This window comes from Erithacus rubecula (assembly GCF_903797595.1).
Source record: "Erithacus rubecula genome assembly, chromosome: 2".
In the NCBI taxonomy this organism is placed as follows: Eukaryota; Metazoa; Chordata; class Aves; order Passeriformes; family Muscicapidae; genus Erithacus; species Erithacus rubecula.
Window position 1 is genome coordinate 17,218,586 of NC_136685.1, and position 24,556 is coordinate 17,243,141.

Sequence of the window (24,556 nt, forward strand, 5' to 3'; positions counted from 1 at the left end):
GAGGGGACACAGCTGGCCCTTTAGTCTGTCACTGTGGGCTCAGTTTATGGGAGGGGCTGAGGCACAACCCTTGCTTGCAGAACGGAGACTCACTGAGCTCTCCATGCAGCCAGGACTGGCTTTTGTGCCATGGTCCATAAGCCTGTCTGAAAAATCAGTGTTGTGAACAAATAGGAAGTGTAGCTATAGTCAGACACACAGGGGAGGCTGTTCCTTACTGGCTCAGGGATTTGTGTGCCACTTGTCTGAAGGCAGAGCTGGAATGTCCTCTTGAACACCACAGTGGGGCTGCCTGCTCCCAGAACAAACTTTGGGGATTTTTCAAGGTCCAAATATGGGAATAAATGACAGTCATCGCCTGCAGCAGTTTTTATTCCTTTGATTCATATGCCACAGAAAATTTGGTTTCTGAATGTAAAGTAAAATGACTGCTTTCTCCTGGTGCTGGTATCAGTCCCTGGTATGCCATCTAATTCACCCCCCTTCTAAGCTTTTGTTTCCTTTTTTTTTTTTAACAGAGGCCGAGGTGAGACTGTTCATTCCTCCTATGAGCCTTTCTGTTTTGATCTCTCTCTGCAAAAGGAGAGGTGGGGCAGCAGCCCAGGCCCTCAGGAACCCCCACTGACAGAGCAGCCATCCCTCTGCCAGGCTGGGGGAGAGCCAGAGCAGGTAATGCATTCTCCTCGGGAGAGATTTACAGTGTGGAGCAGTGATGAGGGATGGACAGTAAAGCAGCTGCCTGCAGCAATTGCTTTCAGCAGCCTGCTGATGTAGGATATGACCTGGGAAGCAGGACTGAACCACCTTGTTTTGTTGCCTCTCTGGAGGAATATATACACCCAGTACAGCTCCCATCTCCTGGCTGTCAGAATAACACACGATCACCCCACTGGAGATCGTTCATCATTTTCATAGCACAATGCATTCTGCTGCTGAGAGGTGGCAGGGGCTGTGGGGGTCTGGCTGTCAACACTTTGGAGTCCATGCCCTTTAGTGCTATAGGTGTCTTTGAAAGGGTGAAAGCTTTGCACTCTCAAAGTGGTTTTTGTCAGCCAGGAGAAAAGCAATTTGTGGCCAGTATAAAGATTCCACACCTGCAAAGAGGTTATGTGGGAAATTACAGTGGGAGGAAACAGCTGGGCAGAAAAAAAATGTTAATATTAATAGAAAACATTCCAGAACACAGAGAGATGGGAAGGAGAGCATGCCATTCCTTTAGAGGAAAAATGCAGTTTATTTTCATCACGATTTTTGTGGTTTTTTTCTTCCTTCCCCCACTTTCCTGCACCTCCCCCCCCCTCCCCCCAAAAGTGCCAAGTGAAAATGATTTTTGGTCCAAAAATATGGTTCTGTTCTACCACAGCTAGTGGAAAATCTTGGTATATTGATGTAGTATGAAAATTCATGTAAGTAGATCCAGCAACATCATATTGGCAGCATTAACTCAGGCATGATTTCAGCTCCTCCAGGATTAGAGTTTAAAAAATATAGGAGAAATAGTACTGAACTGAGATGTCTAAAAATAGGTTTCTTTGGTCCTATGTATTATTTTCTGCTTTAATCCAGACTTCCCCAAAGTGGCATATATCCCATTTTCTCATTAACATCTTGAGAGAGCTTTTCTGAAGTGGACTCAGTGCAAACTGTGGATGGACAGTAGGATCTTTAATAATTTAGGTGGGCAAACTGGTGGCTGCTCTCTCTTGTTATATGCCCTGGGGCAAGTTTCTTAGGCTGGATTTTTTAATGAGAAGACATTTCATGGCCAGTTGGTAGTTAACTAGTAACATCCACTTGGGGGGGCCTAAAAATAGGTGAAGGGAAGTGCTGGTGGTGATGAGTGTCTTGCCCTGGGCTGCCTGAGAGCAGGGGCTGTGCTGCTACCTGCAGCTGTGGGAGCTGGTAGCTGCCTCTCCTGGCTGCTGAACTTACTGGCAAAAATCTTCATGTACTCAGAACATCAGGCCTTACTGGCAGAATAGGCACTCTCCTGCTGGATTTCTGGTTCCAGAAACCAGAACTTGAACTAGGAACTTAGGAGAAGGGACAGTTTCCTGACAGAGGCAGTCATTTAATATCAGCTGCCAAACACCAGCACACATAAAGACTGATGCAAGCTGAGCGCTGCTTTGAAGAATATTTCTTCATAGCCACATTAGAGAGTTAGACATTTGGCCAAGCTGTAGAACTGACTTGTGCTGTGCTTGAAAATGACATCATTTGTTTGGGACTCTTTCCTGGGAAAATGATAGAAATTCTCAGATTCTCCTCCAAATAGGGGAGGAAGTCTGAGAAGAGGGTTATTGCCAGTTGTCTTCTATTTCCTGAAGCCAAATAAACATATCAACTCATTGGGGGATTAATTGGTGTTACAATTAAAATATTTCTGGCTCAAAGATGCAGATTTCATTTGATTTACTGCACTCATTGTGATTTTACAGCTTAATTCCCAAAACATTTTGTGTAGCTGCAAAAAGGTAATACTCTGCTATACCTGCAATTTGAAAAACCTATTTTTGTGCAACTGAGTAACTAGCTCTCATTATTTATTAACTGTATAAATATCCAGATAAGGCAAAGAAGCAAAATTTCACAAACCAAATGCTTGGGGAAAGATTCAGCAGTTAAAGGACTGTGAATCTCTTTCAATTCTGGCTTCCCTTGCTGCAGTTCTCTCTGGGATACCTGCATTAATTTTGTTTTATTCTCTATGCTGCTTCTCAGAGTACCAATTAAAAACTGTTGTGCCTGTCAATATTGGCTGGTAGAAAATTGGGCTGGGTATGCTCTGGGATTGCCTTTGGTCACAGACACAGCCCAGAGCAGCCAAGCTGAACTCTGGGTTCTGGTTTCCCCTGTGATCACAGGCATTTGAGCTGGGAGAATTTGATTTGGGCCTGCCCTCAGGCTTATTTTTTTCCCCCAAATGATTAAACAATTTAAAGGGAAAGAGCTGAGCTGTCCTTGGTGACGCTGTAACAAAACAAAGTGTGGCACAAAGGGTTGTGCACAATGAGCTGCTGCCCCAGCCTGGGTGGGGCTCAGTCCTGCTGCCTGCCATGCAGCTTGTCCCAGAATTTGAAATACTTGCTCACATCTTGCATTGCAAATAGTGTTTTGGGTTTGTGTTTTTTTTTGTTTTTGTTTGGGGTTTTTTTTTTTGGGGGGGGGGGGGGTTGGAATTGGTGTGGGTTTTAATAAACAGCTCCAGTTCTTTACTTCAGTTTTTTCAATTTCGTACTGACAGTTTTGACAGTTTTTCAAAGCCAAAGAGGAACCTTACCCCCACTTCCTTCCTTGCCTCAAAAAAGTAACATCCAATTTTTCCCCTCTTTATGGGAAAATTATAAGCCATTATTGCTTCCTTCCAGGTGGATTCATTTTAATGATTCCCATACATAATCAACTTCTGCAGATGACTGCCCAAATCAAGGACAGAAAATTTACATGTTGATCCAGAACAGTTTGGCATGGCAGCACCTAGATCCTCCTCCCCATCCACACTATTCTCTTCCTCCCTAAAAATAGGGTTGTGACCATCTCTCACACCTCTTGAAGATAAGAATTTTTAAATTTGTAATCCCCAGACTGGCTGGGAGAACCAAGTGGGAAAGCAGCTTTCTGTTACCATTTCCTGAAAGTTAATGCTGGGGCTTGTTTGCATCCAGCACTATGCAACTGCTGTTAAAATGCCAGAAAGTCTGTGCAGGTTCTTACATTGTAAGGTACCTCACTGGTAAGAAAATTCCTTCCTCAATGTTTAATTAAATGGGTAGAAAGCAGGATGAAAGAAGTGGATGGCATCTTCCTTTGAACTCTTATAGTTGTGAGGTACTGGATAAACTCACTCTGTTTTAACATCATTAACTTCCCTGGCTTCTGCTCAGGACAGCAGCAATATAAATTGCTACCTGAGCAGCCTCAGAGAAGTTGACCCTGCCTGCTGTGGGTCTGCCTGTCTGAAATACATTTACATCTGTATTTGATGCTTCAGTCCCATTTTGCCACGTTGCTTGGTTGCAAGTTGAAGCAGAGAGGGAATGTGTGTTTCTCACTGCAGCTGGTCATGGCAGTACCACACATCCTGCACTTCTCTTTCAGATGGCTCCAGCACATGTTAAGTGTCAGCTGACAAAGGAGAGAAACAGAACTTAGCTGCACAGAGATCACACCTGCTTATCCCCCTCTCAGAGTGGATTTGCAATACACCTGCAGCAAAGGCTTCACAGAGGGGCTGTCTGTGCACCTCTTATTAGGCCTGTAGTGCAGAAAGCCCAGCAGCCTCCCCGGGCAGGTAATTCCCAGCACATCCTCATGCTGAAAGCCTCAGGATGAAGATGAGTCTGAAGAGGGCGTTAGCTGGCTGTGAGTTCTCACCAGGTCACTGAGCTCATCCAGCTTGTGCAGAGCACTCCTGCTGTGTGAAGGATGGGGTAGGTGAAGGAATGACATCCTTTCCAGTACACTGGCTGAAGTCCATTGTGGAGCTTCAGGCATATCTGCACGTGCCTTTGGGGAACACTCAATGTGTCCAGTCTGAGAACTGAGGCACCAGGAAAACGTCAGTGACCAGCTGGGGAGGGGATGCCATTATCACCTGAACTGCAGTTAGGCATTAGAAATGCCAGAGAGATGCTCAAGTTCTTTTGAGGATCAGAGTCTCTGTGCATAATGTAATTATCTGAATGTCTGAAGTACAGCTTCTTTTCTCCTCTTTTAATAAAAGTGGGAATTTAAATGCAAAACTTCTGTTAAGGCACATTAAGCTTTAAGATTTGAATACAACAATCAGTGCATTCAGGCTCTGCTTTCCACAGCTTTTCTCACTTAGCCAGATGACATATGCATGCTGTGTTTTAGAACTGAGCTCTGCCCTCATTTACACCAGGAACCCTCTTTAAATTCAGCTGAAATCATTGAATTTAACAGGATTGCCTGATGTAATTAGTGTTTTGAGGATAAAGTTTGTCCTTAGCTTTAATGTTTTAACATCATATACAGCGTTCAGATGTGTAACAGGGAGAATTTAGGGAAGCTGAATACTTGAGTTGTATGTATGTTAAATCCAAACCACAAAGTGACACTGAGTCTTGCCTGCATTTCATAAGCAGCTAACAATTTGCATACATCCAGCAGTGATAGTATGCCTTTGCATTTAAATTTTAATTATTCTGCAAGTCTACCAGGCTGTCACTTGTTTAATGGCTCGCTGAGCTTAGAGGTCACCCAGTCCAAGTCTCCTCTAATGGCATTTTATCTGAGTAAAAAGCTTCTACTAATAAGAACACAGCAAATATGCTGAAATGAGACCTATGTAGTAACACACACAAATTAGACTGTAGAAAAATTTGGAGAACAGGGGATTTTGTTTTCAGAGTGGTTTTTTTTTATAATGGTTATTTGACTAGAATAATAAATTTTTATTCTCTGCTGATCAGGATAAAGACTGTCATTTACATGTGCAGTATCAGGCACTAGAGAACCAAAAAGGAAGAGTTTCACTTCAGTTGTAGAGGCAAGTGGCTTCAGCATGCTGGATGATGACGGATCATGTTACTTTCATTTAGCATTGGAACCTGAAAGTGTAGGCAACAGTACAACAATACAACATGACACTTCCATCTAAATGTATGTGAATCTCTTTTGTATTATTTTACGTATTATTGTAAAAAAAAATTAATGGGGATTACAGATAGCTTGGGTTGGAAAGGGCCTTTGAAGCTCATCTAGTTCAACCCTCTCCAAGGGCGCAGATCTTCCACTGTAACAGATGGCTTAAAACCCATCTAGTCTTTGTCTTGAATGCATCCAAGGATGGGGAGTCTCTCTGGGCAAATTATTCCAGTGCCACACCAACAGGAATATTTTCCTTGTGTCTAAGCTAAACCTATTCTTTTTTAGTTTAAAACTGTTGCCCCTTGTCCTATCACTAGATGTTGTGGCAAATTGTTCAGTGCTCTCAGCATCTTTGAGAACAATGGTGGTCACAAACCAGGAGTTCTTTTTACCTCCAAAGAAACCACATGCCCAAGAAAAGGGACCACTGCTAGAGAAAATATACTACTAGAATAAAAAACAAAAGAGTACAGGGAGTAACATACCTGATCAGATTAACAGCTGTAACAAAATGAAAATTACAGTGATTTCAACTCAGTTATCAATATAAACTGAGAATCTGTCCAGTTGTTGTTAAACCTTGTCTAAAATCCTGTCAGCAATTAAAACAAATGTAAAACCTTATAAATACCAATATAACTACTTCTAATTTACTATTTTGATACTCAATAAAGTTATGGTGTTTAAGCCCAGCTGAAGCAGGTGGTGCTGAATATTAAATTTTTGAGTTTAGTAGTGGCATCTCAGGACAAGTCTACGCAGGTGCTGCACAAGATTAATTCAGATCCAGCTGTTCAACCTAGAGGCCAAGTCAGAAACAGAAATACCAACTACTTTCATTTTTTTTCAGTTGATTGGTACACAACTTGTTGTTGTTTCAGTGTACAAGTATGGCCTGTCAAGCAGAAATATATTGTAAAAATGGAGAAAATTCTGTTTCTGTGTAAGCTGTAGGCTAATGTCTTTTCAGATGACTAGTGACTTTGCAGCATCCTTATGTCTCTGCATGTCTAGACTGCAGAAGCTTTAAAACAACCTGATTTTTGAGGACAACTGTTTGGCCCCTGTACAGTATCTCCAGATAGGCAAGCATAAAAATGAGTTATTGGTTACTGAAAAATACAAGTTGGGGTATTTAAAGGGAGTGAGAATTAATTGATGGATATGGTATTAAAAAATGTAACACATTTATAAAATTGTCCTATGGCAGTGATTTATGACAAGAAACTAGTTCAATTGCTAAGCATTAAATCTCAAACAATAGAACACCCCTATGAACAGATGCATATATTGTGTTCATGTATGAGTGGGAGCATCTGCATCGAATCTTTACAGTACAGATGAAGGGATAAATGTAGGCAGAGATGTGAAATACACTGGTATCACAGCAGTACTGTGATTCCAAAAATCTGTGTTCTGAGGGATGCCAAAATCAGTGTATGCTGATACTGCTGCATCACTGATAACTGCCTTGTGTTCTGAACCCCATTTGCTTCCACTTTGTGTGGTCTAACCCTTAGATACCTCTGCCTCAGGCTCTGCATCATTTTCCCTGGGAAACACTTTGTGCTCAGTGTTTTTGCTTTATGATGGGAGAGGAACTGAGCTGGAATCCACAGTGTTTCCACTCCAACTGGCACTGCTCCTTTCTCTACCCAGCAGAATGCCAGAGTGGAGCAGCTCTGCAGAATCCATGTTTCAATCTGAAAGATTTAGTAGTAACACAAAACCAAAGTACAGGGAGATAATTTAGTACAGTCCCTCATACTGTGGGAAACTGACACTGTGCAGGACTCTAGGACTCCCTCACATGCTCTTGGACATGTCCCTGTGCTACTGGGACTAGGACCAGATGGCCTCCAGCAATTCCTCCCAACCTCAGCCATGCTGTGACTCTGAATGGTGGTTATCAAGCAGCCTCCTCTGACAGCCACAGACACACAAAGGTATTATATTCAGGAGTCTGATGGGGACAAATGAAGCACACGCAGTAGAAGCAAATTAAGGGAGGTGCATTCAGAATTTCTGTAACACACGTACTGATATTCTGCCAACTCCTAGCTGATGAAATAAGCTCATGTGGCTTGCTCATTGACTACTGAAAAATCGCCAAGACAACATGAGGTTAAATTCAGTTTTTCTCATAAAAGAATCTGAGTAGTTGATTGTGCATATATATAATAGATATGATAGTGCACTGTAATGAGGAATAACTGGACAGTAACAGACCTGTAGGGATGAAGCTGGTTCTAAGTCAGCACAAAGTCTTTGCAATGACAGGCCTGTTAGAGATGACAGGTTCTGTAGTAATGCCACTGAATATTCATAATTGAATAGATTTTATTTCACATTTACACATTGGTGACAGTATATACAATTTAAAAAATCAGCCTTGCTGGAAAAATTAGTTGGAAATGATCTATCCTAACTTGAGACACTGAGTATTAAAGCTATCACCCTCTTTGACAGCTACAGCCTCTAGAAGTGCCTGCTTCTTCTGCATACTGCGAGATGACTCCAGTTCATACATAGTAGTCAGGTTGAAGAGGACACTCTCATGAAGGTAGTGCTGAGGGTCCTGCTGAACCATTCCTTCCAACTGCCGGAGGGAATCCTTCAGTTTCCCCAGGTAGAGAAGACAAACAGCAGCATTGTTGTTAGCCTAGTGAAAAACATATTGCAAATAAATAGTTTATAAATATATATATATGTATGCATTTACAAGTGATGAGAGAGAAGGAAAAGAAGTGTAGCATCTGCAGTTCCAACACATTTACTGTGTGCTAAGAATTACTATTCTGCATGCACAAAACTAAAATATATAATTGATTATATAATGCTATTCTTTTCTTCTTATAATTGTCAATTTACCCTCTGCCAGTACAACCTGCTGACTTCTAAGAGCTGAAACTCTAAAAGACAGAGTCCAAAATGAAATACAAATAGTATAGGACATTAGTCAGTTAATTCTGAAAGCCAAGTGAAACAAATTTCAGAAACCATATGAGTCTCTACATGCAGTAATTTTCATAGATTTAAAAAAAAAATACTTCACAATATTTTCAGAAGTGTTTTTCTCTCTCTCTGGCTTTCATGTTCACATAAGAACAGGAAGATTCTTTCTTATCACAAAAGCATCTACAACTGACTTCAACTAAATCTAGCAGATTGGGCAGTCTAAATACATAATAAATGATCAAGTCAGGTTCCATTTTCCTTACCATACAACACAGGTTTTATGAGTTACTGAAAGATATTGTACAGGAACAGTACAAAGTGATATAACATGTTTAGCACCAAAAACTTTCATATTTTCTGAAAGCTGCAGATAAAGGAAGAACATGGTCTTTTAGAAAAAATATTTTTCTGTCAATTCAGAAAACCTTACTGATCTTGTGTGATTTATAATACACACAATTTTATTGCCTGCAAAATAATGCAATTCACATGTTCCTTGAACTCAGTCCATTCAGTCTGTAAATGGCCTTGGAGCAGATTACTGGGGGTAAGATGTCTGACTTCTCAGGAACACTCTTACATGACCATGCACTGAAAACTGCCAGGTGTATTTACCCAAAGGTAAATAAACAGCTCTTTGATCTCAGTTTGTGACAGGAACCCAAGGCTCTGATATGCAATGTGTTAAAAATTTCATGCTTAGAATTACAATATCCTTAAATGTTGTGTGAAATCAAGTTAATTTTATACATGTTGGCAGCTGCCGTTTCTTTTTCTGACATGCAAGTCTTTGCTAAAAACAGTGAGTGCAAAAAAAAGTACTTTTGCAAAGATCTCATAAAAGAAGAGTGTCTTGGAATTTCTACATGCATGCCTAAGTATTCACGCCCTTCATACAGACTGGTTCTTAATTTCCCATCCCATTTCCCTTATGTATACTGAAAACCTTTTGACACACATGCCACATTTTTCTGTAAAGCTCTGAGAATACTCTGGGTACTAATTAAATCCATGCATGAAGTATTATGAGAATAATTTAGGCGTTCATTATATATGCAGTAATTTGAAGATTTACCACAGCATTTGATGAGTCGATCCTTAAAATTTCTGTGAAAAATCGATGAGCTTCTGCAAAATTATTCTGACCAAGGTGGAGAAATGCTCTAGAAAGTAAGTGACATATATAAATGAGTTCTCCTTAAAAACCCAAGGTAATACATTTAAAAAAGAATGGATGCCATTTTTTATTTTTTCTGTTACAGATGTGAGAGTTTCTGACATTTGTTCTTCACAGTGTGGAGACACTGATTTACAGACAAATGGAATGACAACTTGGATCACTCAGCTATTGTATTTTCTGCCTACAAAAGCAACAGTCTTCATTGTGTTTTTATTAATTTAAATGCAGATACTCTCTTCCCAGAATGATTTCTCTTCATGAAATCAGCCATATATTTTTCAGAGCACTTTTGAATAGTATCTTATATTAAGCCAATGTGCTAACCATTGCAAAGTGAGTCTCCCATCACACAGCTCTATTTACTACTGTGTGTTCAAGCATCCTTTGAAGCTACTGGGTGATACTTTCCTGACAGATCTGATTGTAGGATAACTGCCCAAAATAACTTCTCCTCTCCTAAGAGTTATTTATGTAAATGTATATTGAAAAAACCACAGTGAAAATATGCAGTGCCTGAAAGAATGAGAAAAAGCTTTGTAAAATCAACTAAAAGACTGCAGTTTCAATGCAGGATAATACAACTGTTCCAAGTTACAGAGATCTCCTGAATCTGTATGCCATTCAGTCTCACTTATGACAGATGAAGTCCCACAGAAGAGAGAAAGAGAACAGGATTGTCTCACGGGTAGTTTAACAATCACCTTGCATACTTTTAGAACTGCATTTTAAGGAGTTTTATTTAGCTATTAAATTATCTACCTGTTCATTAAAACCATAATTTGGCTCTGTAGTCCATCCAATTTGTGAGCTGCTTTCTCAACATCCTGAAAGTATTTTTCTGCAGTTTTTATGTCTCCAATCTAGACAGAAAAATCATAAGTAAGTCATTACAATAAGAAGAAAAAAGCTACATCCTGATTGTATCTTGTAAGGACACAAAAGCATATATACATATCAAAGTCCATTAGCAATCTCTTTACACCAAGGTGACTGGGTAACACCTGTTACCAAACACTGTATTTGAAGAGCCATGTTAAGGTAATAAAAAGCACCCCAAAAGCACGTTCAGTTTGCCCAAGGCAGTTTCTCAGCTGGGGGCTGTGGAGCTCTCATGGACTGCAGGGCAGGGACCCCCATATACTCATTTAGCTCCTTTACTTCCAATGAGATGGGGCATTAGTCCACAGGAAGAGAAGACAGACACCAGTGGCCTTGTAGGTAGCACAGGACCCCCACCTGGTCAACCCACAGCCTCTGGGTCACAGTCAGGGGCCACCAGGCAACTTCAGTGCATCACACCACATGTCAGAAAACAACTCCAGTACAATGGGCCACTGAGGATATTGGGAAGATGGTCCATTTGCAGATTGAAAAAACATTGAAGAGTGAGTTGAGCAGGATGAAGGAAAGAGATTTGAAAACTGGCATAAAAAAGTACATATTGGATGGGAGATTGGATTGGAAGGGGATTTCTAAAAAGGAAGGGGTATTTCACCTAAATGTGTGTCACACACATTGCTCTTTGAGATGAAAAAAATACTTGAGGAAGGCCACTTATTTGGAAAATAAGTTAGCAGCATGTTTTTCATGCTGGAGAGATGGAAGAAGATGAAAACTTACTACTGGGCAAAATAAATCTATCAGAATATATCAAAAGGAGTAAAATTAAACTAGTTCAGAAGCATAAAGCCATGGAAACCAGGCAGTCCTCAGGTGAGGAAATTTAAGGGGGCCCTCAAGAGACCACCCATTTGTTTAGGAACAGTATGAAAAACGTTTGTGACAAATGTATTGAAGTTTCCTTAATGTTCTCAGATGGTGCATATTACACATCTAAGTCTTCTTAGGAAACTTAATCCAGAATTCTTAAAATGCCCTAGCATTAGAAAATGCCTTCTATCTTATTGCACTTTTTATCTCAGCTTTTTGTTCTGTCCATAATGGTAGGAGAGAATGTACAATGGTTCTTTTTTTACAGTTTTTTGCATACTTGAAAAATTTTTCTTCCTTTTCTAGAATGAGAATAAATTTTCAGGCTAATCAATGTTTTATCCCTTTCTCATAGATAATGCTGAAACATTATGGCTCACATGTGAATATGAATTTTTCTTACACCAAGGATCTGGAAGTCCAATTTGTTTACCCTTGTGTAGTTTTCTACTCTCAGTCTATTTCCTTTCTGCAGGAAATAGGCTTGTTGTTGCTTCTCATTTTGTATTTGTATATTACTCCCAGTCTTTGCTGTTTGAATCAAAGCCAATTTAACATTTCAGCTACTCAACTTGTCAAAATTATTTTGCATTTTCTGATCCTGCCCTTCATAGTATCTGTACCACTCCCAGCTTGGCATCATCTGTACACTTTACAAGCATGCTTCACATTTCATCATACAAATACTACCTAAAAAAAAGATACAAACACCACAAACCCTAAAGAGATCCTTGTGGAAAACATCATCTAGCAATGACTTCTAGTCATCAGCAAATGACTTTCCAACTGCACTTTTCAGAGACAGCAAACATCCATCCATGTGAAGGCTTCATCTACATTTCTTCCCAATTTGCTTATGGGAATATCACAATGGCAGTACCCACAGCCCTACTAACACCACTAACTGCTTCACCTCTAACCACAAGATTTACCCCTTGTCAACATAAGGAAATTATTCTTCTTTACATTTAGGACATGATCCAATTGAAGACTGCAGTCAAAGATGCTACTGGTAATCTACCAAACATTTCTGAAATACCTGTTAATAGTCTTTTTCTAACGAAACAGATGCATTTCTTCCAGATGTAACTGGACTCAAAATGAGTATTATTCATTCTAAAATATCATACATTCAGATATAATAACAAAGGATAGAACTTCTCTCTATAAATCCCACTGCAGATGTAAACCACCAAGAAAATAATTACATTTAACTGGAGGATAATGCTGGCAAAGCATAAATGAATCTGTCCTTGAGTATTTTTAGCCTGGGAATCCCTTAACCATGAGAACAATCAATTTCTAAACCAGTTTGTTCTCCTGGGAGCTTGATGAGTCCAAATCTAGTACGCTTTGGTACTAATCACACATTATTTGTGACCATGAATAGTTCTGATTTCTTAGCAGCATCTTGTATCTTCTCAGCAAACATGCCACACTCTTAAATCTCATTTTCCCACAGAGGGGAAACAGTTTAGTTTTTAATTTTTTTGGTGGGAAAGATAATTTAAAATAAATAACTAGTTTTAATTAGTGATTAAAGTAATTTAACCAATTTAAGTGATCTCTGTCACTTATTCACTTATCACTTTATCACATATGTAACTTAGTTCAGGAAGTATAACTTCAGTATCTAATAATAATTAGCACATCAAATGAAAATGGAAATTCTACTGTTAACCTCAAATAATCATATTCTCTAACAAGGAGCCTACAATATACTATGTGGTTAATTTTGTTGTTTGTTTGGAAACCAAGATTATCTTTCTTCTAGAAATTTTTTGTTGCTTTTGACTCAGTTTTTCAGCAATTTATTGCAGAAGCTAAAGTCAGGCAGCTTTTAAAATTTTTTCTTAATGTGCTTATTCAAATGGAAATTTTAGATATGTCAGCTAGTGAGAGCTACACAATATAATCCTAGAGACTAAAATGTATTCAGTGTTTCTCTATTTCATGTGAATTTCTGTTTTACAGGTCAAGTGACTGCTGAAAGAATTACAGTCCTTATGAAAATTTCTTTGTGATAGCCTCTGTCTTTTCCTCCATTCTGCACTTCTATAATTCCCATTTCCCACTTTTTAAGGCAACAGCCAAAGGCTGTACATCAGATCTAGACCTCCCTATGTTCCACTTACATGTGAAGATAAAGAGGACATTATGCCTTAGACTAGTTAGCTCAATTTAATGCAGAAAAATTAAATCAAAGCAAAATAAATAAATAAAGCAAAGTCTTACATGATGAAAAAGGTTGCAACTTTTTTCTGTTAAACTCCTGAATTACACTTTATTGTACTTTATTGCTTTGTTTCATATGCATGATGTCTACTGTCAAACAGTGGCTGTGACTCGTAAGCAACTGGAATCTGGCTGCCTTACACCTCTCTTGGTAAATGTTCAAAGTTAGCAGCACAGTCTGGGTTATTTGGGAATTACTACTTGTTTTTGAGAAGTTGTGACATTTGAATATGAGAAAATTGCTGTTCTGTATTACTTGAAAGATATTTTAGTTTTTCCCATAGAGTGCCTTGTCAAGAGTGCACACTTACCACAGAATGATCTTACCAAAATGATGATGCCCAGGACTGCAATACATTTATTTTTCTTTAATTCAAATGGCTTAATTTTGATTACCTGGACACTGCCTACTTCTCTTAATATATCAAAATCATGCATCTGTTGCACTAGTATCCCCAACACAGAGCTCAACATTTTGTCACAGAAAAAGACAACAAACCAAGCAATAAAATCTTATCTCCTTAAGGTGCTAGAAGAAAGAAAAACATTTGCATTTAGAAATTCTTCTTTTTAACTTCTATCTAGGTCACATGAAAATATCAAGGACTCCTCATAACCCTTTTTGCTATGTCCAGATCTTACAGTAAAACCCCTTGGAACTGGAGCCCTGTTGTCAAAGCCAGCATTGTGGAGGTCAGTGATTTCAAATGATTCTGTAAATTACAAGATGCTTTCCTCATGGGAATGAAAATTTCTTCATAGTAAATGGAATGACAAACAGACTTTGGGTGTGACATCATGGCAGTCACTCTTGTCAGAAAGGCAGTGGCAGTTAACAGACCCAGTCATTTTCCCAGTAAGACCAGAACTATTAATAAACTTGCACTGCCTTTAGTATTTTGCATATTTACAGTACCGTTCTTTAATATGCATAATTATTATGTTCCCAATTTAGGTAATAATTAATGCACGCAGCCAATATCACTCCACAGTGATAGAGATCCACTTTAAACTAGAGACTTTTAAAGACAGACCTGTCTAACACATTGTGAAACCATGCTCCTGCTGAGAACTGAAATTCCGTAATTGAATTTGAATGACATTCCATGATTTCAAGCAAGCAGTGTTAATAATTGTGTATTAAATGATTCAATTTCAATATAATTTTATGACAGGAATGTCACAAACAAGATCATTTGTAAATACTTGACAATTCAAAATTAGACTTATCATTAACAGCAGAAGTAGATAAAAGAGGAAAAGTTTGAATTATTAGTATCAGAAATATGAAAGAACTGCAAAGAATCTGTGAAATACTAAAAATTTTAAAAATGAGAGCTAAGTAACATCGTTTTCTGAAAAATAAAAATACATCTATTTTTATTTATCATTAAATACAGTTACATGGACATAGGTGTTTCACACTGCCTAATTGTACCTAAAATGACATGGTAGAACAGTTTTTGTTTTGAGCACTACCTCTACAATTTTACATATGCTCTACAAAAACAGCAGTGATTATTCTCTACATAGCTATCAACAGCAGTATCACCTAGCAAATTCAGAATAAAATGCATACCTGAAGGAAAATCCTTCCAATTCCACTCAGCAACTGAGGCTCTTGCTGTGGGTAATATTTGATGACAGAGTGGTAAGCATCTACAGCCAGCACGTAGTCCTAAGGGTAAAAAGCAACAATCAGGGATTTAAGCTCAGAATACTTCAGCCTTTGTGTCACCTTCTTTGTAAAGACATAGTCCAACGGAATTAAAGTATTTGCACCTTGTCAGTGGGACAGAATTTCTATCAATCACTGTAAGTAGTACTAGTAGCTGACTACACTGGTCTCAGTTATACTGGAACTGCATACACAGGGGATCTTTTTTTTAATGTATTTTTTTACAGGATCATATTCTTTTTGTAGCTAAATGCTACAAACTAAACCTCTGAACACTTACTCTTCATCTTAGATTATGATTTAGGATGAAAGTCAAGCACCTTCTGTGTGACTGGGGGTATAAATACTTGAGAAGTGTCTCATGTTCCAAATATGTGTATAATTTACATGTTTTAACAAACCATATTCCAAAGCTTTGTGAAGTGCCTGTGCACATGCTCTTGTGAAAAACATCACATGACAGAAACTGCAATTCCTGCACATCTTCAGATGACAAACTAGCACTACTACCAAGGGAAACAAGACATTTTCCTTTCCTCCACCCAAACTGTTGCGTTTTTTACTGCGTAAAAAAATCTAAACAGAAAATGTATTTGGGCTAAAACTAAATGAGGGAAGGACTAGCTCTGATCTCCAGAAAGCTTTGCAAGTGACACTATACTGGCAGCGTTGAGATCTGCCCACTCAAGATGGAATTCCAGTATGCCCTCCAGCTAAGGACCAGCGACAAGATTAAACAAATGGGTCCCATTTCCCACTGGGAAGAAATGCCCGTGTGACTGGTTCCTGCAGTTCAGCTGTTGCATGGTTGAACTGCAGTAATTCAGTGACCTTGACAGGACATGACTTTCAGAGCCTGGCCACATGCTCTGGCAGGCAGAGGTGAGAGGCACTGCCCATGCTCTCTGCTGAGACAGGCTGTAGCTGTAGGAATGTCCACTGGCCCAGGGCTGTGCCAGCCTCAGTTGCTGCAGCCTGGAAAAACGTCAGCAGAGGCAGAGAACACCTTGCCTTTGCTTACAAGGGCCAGGCCAAGCAAAGGCTGAGGACTCTGTGCTGGAACACTTTGGTGCTTCCCAACATTCCTGCCCTTCAAGTCAATACAAGAATTGTGGTGGGCATTAGAAAGCAAAGGAGAACAGAGAATAATCTTACAAAACTATGCAGACATCTTGGGATTCTCTCTGCCCTACCATTATTCTTAGTCAAATTATAGTACTCATTTAACTTGTCCCTAGTGTGATCCATTTAACTTGTCCATAATGTGATCACAGCTACTAGTAAAGGTTTTTTTTCTTCATCTCCTGCTTGGTTGAAGGAAGCAATGTTCCCCAGGTGTAATGAATTTAGTTTCCTAGGGATGCACTTAAAAGGAGCAAAATCTGTATCTAGTTCTGAAGTCCTCAGCACAAGAAACACATGAATGGAGCAGGTCCAGAAGAGGGCAACAAAAACGGTCAGAGGGCTGGAACATTTCTCAAGAAGGAAGGCTGAGAGAATTAGGATTGTTCAGCCTGAAGAAGAAAAAGCTCTGGGGAGACCTCATTGCAGCCTTTCACCTTATACATCAGAGCCTGCTGTGGTACAACAAGGGGTAATGGTTTTAAACTGAAAAGAGGGTTGATTTAAACTAGATATAAGGAATTAATTTTTTGCAATGAGGGCAATGAAACACTAGAACTGGTTACCCAGAGGTATGGAGGATCCTCTATCCCTGCAAACATTGGTCAGATTGGTTCTTGCTCTCAGTAATCCAATCCAGTTGAAGAGGTGCCAGCACATGGCAGGTGTAGGTTAGACTAAAGGTCTCTCCTGACCCAAAACATTCTCTTTGAAACATATTGTTTCATACACACAAAAAGTCAAGGTAAGTCTTTGGAGTCTGACCTGCATATGAGAGAAATTACATGTCCTGTAATAGTAGGAGATGAGTTAGCCCAGGAAAACCCTCTGCAGGACCTTTCTTTTGCAAACAACTTACATGCTGTGTGTACAATGATTAATTCTGAACAACTGATTATTAACATTCAGAATTTATTACAATGCTAATGTGCCATGACAAGTTCATACTTGTTGTTGATAATAATAAAGAGTTCAGAGGAAAACCAGCATACTACATTCACAAGTATATTTATATTACAAATACTGCTGTATTTATCATTCACAACTCAAATATGATGAAATTAAAGCAACCATAATTTTTCACAAATTTATGATTTAGGAAAACTTCAATTTTCATTATTACAGCTCTTAGTAAAGGACTTAATTGATCACGGAGTATAACTGTGTTAGGCAGGCATAAAAAACTTGGAATAGGGACCCAAAGGCAAAAGCAAGGATGGCCCCAGGATGAAACTGTGAAACATCTTAATTCTAAATACAACCTCATTCTGTGGTCACCTGTGGATCCCACAGTGAGTTTAATATGCATTTATTATTCTCACCACACTACAATGAAAGCATTAGAGAAGATTTCCTGAATATATTACCTGTGATACAGAATGATACTATTCTGTGGTGGGTTATAGAGGCATCTTATCTGACAGCTCCTTCTCATGGAGCACATAGTAAAATAGATGATATTTGGTCTCACTTACTAAAAGTCTGTTGTCATTCACAGTTTTGCTAATGTGGCATAATACAACAAAGATTGTCTGATGGAATGATAAATACACTGCCTCTGAGGAGTGAAGTCTTGATTGATACAAGGTGTGGTTGTGAGGACTAAAACATATTAAGTATTGCCAGTAAAAACTCCAATGACTACAGCTTGTGATCTTAAGACTTTGAGATGGGGCTGACATATTGTCATGGTCTTGAATTTAAAAACATTAAGAGCCTTCCAGTCTTCTATACCTTAGTAAAAAAAAAAAAAAATCCCAAAAGAAGGTATGAAGTTACACTATTTAGGATTTAAATGAGAATTAGCCTATTGTTTTATAACTCAATACCTCTTTTATTATGAAAACTTGGGGCTAACATTACTTATACTAATCCAAAGTAGTTCTATAAAGCCATTGGACCTGCTTGCTAGAGTATGTTTTTCCTTCAATGTACCACAGTATAACTGTGCTTCCCTTCATGGTCACTGCATTACATATTTTCATATTTCCCTCATCACCACCCTAAGGACTTAATTAGAAATAAATATAAATGATCATAAGGTGTAGAATTCTTAGTCAGAGTAAGTTCAAGAAACCTTAGACTAAAAATCTTATCTTACAAGGAGTGGACAGTTCATAAATACTTTGTTCTGGGGAGAGAGGACAGGGATAACTTATCCTTCCTCTGTATCTAGTGCAGTTGTGGGAGGGTTATGAAAGCAGAGATTCACAGTGCTGTGAATCCAGAGAGCTCTACTGCAGCACTCAGGCAAAAGACATGATGATTCATGCAGTCTTACTCCTTTAAATCATAGAGGAACCAAAGTCCTCAGGCATCAGTCCCTTGTGCCACTAACACAAGCTGTTACTTCCTTCTTGGCACCATTTTAATTGTATTATATACCCAGATGAAAATCAATTTTAATGCTTTTGTTTTATGAAGGGCAAGTTCTACAAAAGCTAAAACAACACTGAAGAAAACTAAAAAGCACAAAATGTGCCTTTAATTAGAGTGCATTTGTAATATATATGGAAAATACTTAAGTGTTTATTCCTTAGAGAGACAGAAGTTTGATAAGATAATGTCAAAAGCGATTTTAGCTCAGATGAAAAAAACTTTAAAAGTTTTTAAGACACTCCATGGTGATTTAGTAAAGTGACAAGCATTTTGCAGATAGACTTTTGAAATGAAACAATGCACGTCATCAGCTGTATGTTAAATTAATATTCCCTTCATGCTGCTATATTGAGTAAATGCTTTCATAGTGAGTGACATAAACCCACAGTTCTTGTAAATGGAAGTCTACAGTGAGAGGTTCCATGGTCTCCCCTTCTCCTCCTGCTGTATTTCCACATCTTTCCTTAAGTTGCTGCTTGTTCACAGGAAAAGGGAAAGCTGTTTGACATCAACTGATACAACTGTGATCCACCATTTCTTTGTAATTTGGTTAAACAGTGGTGCACAGAAAGAAAGTAGAACCTATTTAAGAAAGGTTATATAAAGAAAGTGAGATGAACAGGAAAGAAAGACTGCCTTGAACTGCTACCAAACTGTTACTGGTCACATGGATAAAGGGACACAGCAAACAAACAGAGTTCAGTACCTAGGAAAGATATTCCTAGGGTGTAGGAGACATGACTGATTTCCTGTGTCTGGGTGAATCACTTTGCCTTCACTACCTCCAAAATAATATACCACTCCATCTCAAAATTTAAGATGTTTATGAAACAAATGAGGCATATTTAAAAAGGCAAAAATCATTGTACTACATGAAAATAACTTTTTGATTCAGGTAAGTAATGTAGAAAAGATATGACATAAAATAAACTTAATTAAGAGTTGAAGATAAAGAAAGAAGATTTAAATCGTTATTGGGCCAACATCTAATCAAAGTGGGTTTTTTTTTTTAAATTTTCAGATGTCAATCCTGACAAGACTGTTCCCTGTTAAATCTTGTTTTTTTAGCCAAAGAAAGAGTCAGTAAAAGTAAGATAATATGTTGGGTATTTTTTCTTCATACCAAAGTCACACACTTTTACTTTAATAAATTATTATTATTATTATTATTATTTTTATCATCATCAACTACTTGCCCAAGGTATTCCATCACCTAACAGTACCTGGGAATGGAGCAGTGTTGCAATATTGTAAGTGGTCACTAGATGGCAATAGATGGTGCTAACTTGAAGAAAGAAATCGTTGGTTTTTCTTACATTTCTTGAAACACTCGAATAAAAACAAATGCAGTTTTAAAATATATGATACAACAGCAAAAAGAGTGAAACCATATTAAATTAATATAATTGTTCATGGTAGAACTTACAAAAGTGTGTTTAAAATGTATTTGAATAGATCCATGCTGAACACTCTGGAAGGTGGAGAAGATGACTACAGTACTGGTGCATGTTTGAATGGTCTGGGGATATTCCCAAAAACTGAAAGACTCACAAGTACTCTATAGACAATACACTGAAATGCAAATTTCAGATGGAAGTAATTATGCATTAACATGCAATTGTGGGTAATTTAGAAGTTATTGTGAACCCTTAATTTCTGTGAGGTAGGCCATAAATACAACTGATCTTAATAAGTATCTGAGATGCAGTATTTCTGAAAAATAATTTCCAAAAAGATGATAATTGGTATTTACAAATACATTTCTGCTACTCAAAGAAAACAGCACTAACAATACCAAACCAGAGGAAGGTGAGAACCAAGTGTGCATGTAGATTTGTGTGTAAATTTGAAAAACCTGAGTTCAAAAAGGAATTCACAGCAAAAAAGCAAAGATGAAGTTCTTGAATATATTATCCACCAATATTTTTTATTTATATATTCTACTTTGTTTGGGATAGCAGCTCATGCTTTTCCTTCTTCACTTGATTACTGAAAAAAGAGAATGATTTAAAAATGACCTATGTCATGTACCTACTTTAAAAGACAAATTGTTTTAATGAGCAATATTTATATGCAAGGCAGAAATGGTTCTTATTACAATAATCATGAAACAAATGTGTTTGCCCTAATTGTCATAATGAGAATATTCTATTTCATGTAAAGCTGTATAGATGGCTCTTATATTAAAAAAAAAAAAAGAAAGAAAGAAAGAAGAAAGAAAGAAGAAAAGAAAGAAAGAAAGAAAGCAGAAGAAAGAAAGAAAGAAAGAAAGAAGAAAGAAGAAGCAAGAAAGAAAGAAAGAAAGAAAAGAAAGAAAGAAAGAAGAGAAAACAAGAAAGAAAGAGAAAAGAAAGAAAGACAGAAAGAAAGAAAGAAAGAAAGAAAGAAAGAAAGAAAGAAAAAGAAAAAAGAAAGAAAGAAAGAAAGAAAGAAAGAAAGAAAAGAAAGAAAGAAAGAAAGAAAGAAAGAAAGAAAGAAAGAAAGAAAGAAAGAAAGAAGAAAGAAAGAAAGAAAGAAAGAAAGAAGAAAGAAAGAAAGAAAGAAAGAAGAAAGAAGAAAGAAAGAAAGAAAGAAAGAAAGAAAGAAAGAAAGAAAGAAAGAAAGAAAGAAAGAAAGAAAGAAAGAAAGAAAGAAAGAAAGAAAGAAAGAAAGAAAGAAAGAAAGAAAGAAGTAACCATTCTTTTTTGAGGTATTGTTATATTAAGAATGGTGCCTTGTTTGGGAAGTAGCTCAGTAAACATCAGAGGATCAGGTCTGGCATGACCTTGGGCAATTGAAGTGCAGGCAGCCAGGACTGCAAATCTTGGTCTGTGAAGATTTTCCTGCTGACAGCCCTGCTCCAAGGCTGTTGCTGCTAATTGATTTGTAAAGCACAGTTAAGCTCAGGATAACAGCAGCTTGCTGCAAGAATGGTGACACCCCTGTTTTCCTGACCACAACATGATCAGCAGAAGTAATTTTATTTCTACTTCTTGAATACAAGGAGAAGCTAAGAGTGTTGCATCAAACAGAGTACAACTGGTTAAAATACTTAAGGAGGAATCAAGGGGGAAAACTCCAGTGGTGAAAGCTAGTCACTTTTGCTTTTATTGCCTTCTCTTCCACCCCTACCCAATAGTGAGGATTTAAACTTGAAAGAACACATATTACAAGTGAGATCAGTTGACAAGCGAGGATGTATTTAGATGTGTTGGTTTTCTATCAGATACAAAAGCTACAGCGTTATTAAACCTCACAAACAGAGCAACACTCCTAGTGCAGAGTTTGAAAAAGGCAGAGCACATAATTGCTTTTAATTAGAGCATTTAGTTAAGTGTTTGAAAAATTCAATTTAAAAATGCAAATTCTGTATTGTTATTGCATGTTCTCTAGGATGATTTGGGGAGAAATAAGTACAGATATGTTCCCAAAGAATATTACTGCAAATAGCTATCTATCAAATGAGACATTATTAAGCCTAATTAATTCTTCACTAAGCAAAACCTTCATGTACTGTCAGGTAGTCTTCCCTTATCTCTGCACCAGTAATTCACTTGCATTTTCTCTGCCATTCTATTCTGGAATATACGGTACCTCTGCAGCTCTGCCACCCACGTACCTTCATCATTAGCAGACAGTTTGCCATGGAGTACATCACCCGGCCCAGACGTGACCTCCACAGCTGAACAGAGGCTGCAAAATAAGAGCAGCTTGTGAATTTCCACAAATAAATTAGAGGTTCTTTCTTGCCATCAATTATTGGGCCTATAAATTACGATTTTGAAAGGTCCCCCTCGTTAACACCACTGGGTTTTAGCCTAGAATTTTTAATCCTCAGCCCTGCTGCAGCATCAGAGAATTCTGCATCTCTCCATGGGAATTGCTCAAGCAGCTCTGGGTACCATACACAAGGCAACAACACACAGCAATAGACAGTCACTCAGCTCAGGCCAAATATTAAACACTGAAATAAGCCACTCATTTTCCAACATCAGAGCAATAGGTGCATAAAAAGATTCAAGTAATAATGAGCAACAGTTTAAAAACATGTAATCTACAGCATTGAATGTGATAAATTAAAAAAATCAAACATAACTAGAATGTCATTTCAGAGCCAAAACAGGCAGAGTGAGAAATGTCTGAGTCTGGGTCTGTTTGTGCTTGCCTCTGGCTGAGAGATATGCTGAAAAAAATCTGTCAAGCTTGTCTGCTTTCCCTATTCTCCTGGAGCTTGCAGGCATTAAAAGCTGCAGCAGATTTCTCCCTCTTGCTTTGCAGACAGACTCCTGATGTTGTAAGAGAACAGTTCACACAGACCCTTATTTTCTCTCGTGTTATAGTACCATAGATGATGCTAGAAATATTTCTCTAATCCTCAAAAATAAACTTTAGGACTATTCATTTAGTACATTTGAAAAATATATGTATCTCAGTCAATCAGCTGTCAAGGTCACTGTAATGATTTGAAAGAGAGTGGGGGGGAAGGGAGAAGAGGCTATTTCAATAAAACTGTGATAACTGAGACCACTCATTTGTATCATTAATGTAGTCACTGATGAAAGCATGGCAGATTACACAGATAATTCTTTCAGCACACAAAGAAGTCATTACAAATAAGAAGAGCTTGGTGAAATGTCTACTGCCTTTCCTAAAAAGGAAAACTCCTTCCATCCTCATAAACAATAAAACAAAAAACAAACAAACAAAAAAACAACAAAAAACCCCCCCCAAAAAAAACCCAACAAAAAACCAAACAAACAAACAAAAAAAATCCAAGCCATGAATATTCTCAAATCATCTTTGTCAAAAACAGGGTTATATATAATGTAGGGCCCAAGACTGAACTGAGTATTTCATTCACTATACCTTACAATCATTCATTACTCCTAGCTTTTGTTTTAGAAATTTCCCCATGACCACACATCCTTAGTGCTACTAATGGAGACAATACTGTAAACCAATAACAAATCCTTCATGATACATTTCCTTTTTTCCTTTCTTTGTGGGTATCTGTAAAATCTGAACATAATTAAACAACTACTTAAGTAAGTATCTCCCTTTTTTTGCACATCCTAATAGTTTGGTAACACATTCAGTTTTTTAGGACTTAGGTGACAACTAACTAGATGTTGATTCCCACGCCAGAGATATCCAGGTTTCATGTTAACAATCAGATACCACCAGCTACAGTTCTCAATAAAAGACTGCAAAGCAGGCAAATTAGATGTCTTCAGCCTGTGCTATAAACTGAACAGGAACCTGGTCTGGAAATTCTGTAGCTCTGTGGGATGAGGCTTCCTTAGCACTGGCAGAAAGGTGTTTAAAAAAAACCTGCAAAGTAGTAAACAAAACCAAAACCCAACAGCAGATCACTGTGTTTTACTGAGATGCCTAAAACACTCTCTGCAGGTTCATGCAGCCATGCTTCCACTCTAAACATTTGCTTTTCCTTGTTTCCATCAGGGCTCTGTACTCCACACTGCCATTCATTTCAATAGGCACTGTGAAGTTACAAAATTGGCATCTTACAGAACGCGTTACCAGGCAAGTGGTGCAATGCTAAATCTCTCTGCCTGCTGAAAAACTGGCAAACGAGCTGCTCTGTTCCAGGCTGGAGATGCACATGGTAAATTGATTGGTGTTGCACCTTTTTACATCAGCAGCATGGAAATTACATGCTAAGCATAATCCCCATAATG

The 24,556-nt window shown here is 38.1% G+C and overlaps 2 protein-coding genes across 3 annotated transcripts in view; one reads left to right on the plus strand and one right to left on the minus strand.

Moving 5' to 3' along the window:
• Positions 1 to 24,556, plus strand: part of EIPR1 (EARP complex and GARP complex interacting protein 1) — a 242,999-nt gene that overhangs the window by 111,266 nt on the left and 107,177 nt on the right. The window lies entirely within an intron of this gene.
• The window catches only part of TRAPPC12 (trafficking protein particle complex subunit 12), a 48,958-nt gene continuing 32,340 nt past the window's right edge, over positions 7,939 to 24,556 (minus strand). For both annotated transcript variants that reach the window (XM_079297498.1, XM_079297499.1), the window contains exons 8-12: positions 22,477 to 22,550; positions 15,279 to 15,377; positions 10,514 to 10,614; positions 9,650 to 9,737; positions 7,939 to 8,278 (exon numbers count right to left, since the gene is read on the minus strand). In XM_079297498.1, the coding sequence (XP_079153624.1) occupies positions 8,036 to 8,278; positions 9,650 to 9,737; positions 10,514 to 10,614; positions 15,279 to 15,377; positions 22,477 to 22,550 (605 nt within the window). In that variant the 3' untranslated portion in view covers positions 7,939 to 8,035. The remainder of the gene's footprint in view (positions 8,279 to 9,649; positions 9,738 to 10,513; positions 10,615 to 15,278; positions 15,378 to 22,476; positions 22,551 to 24,556) is intronic.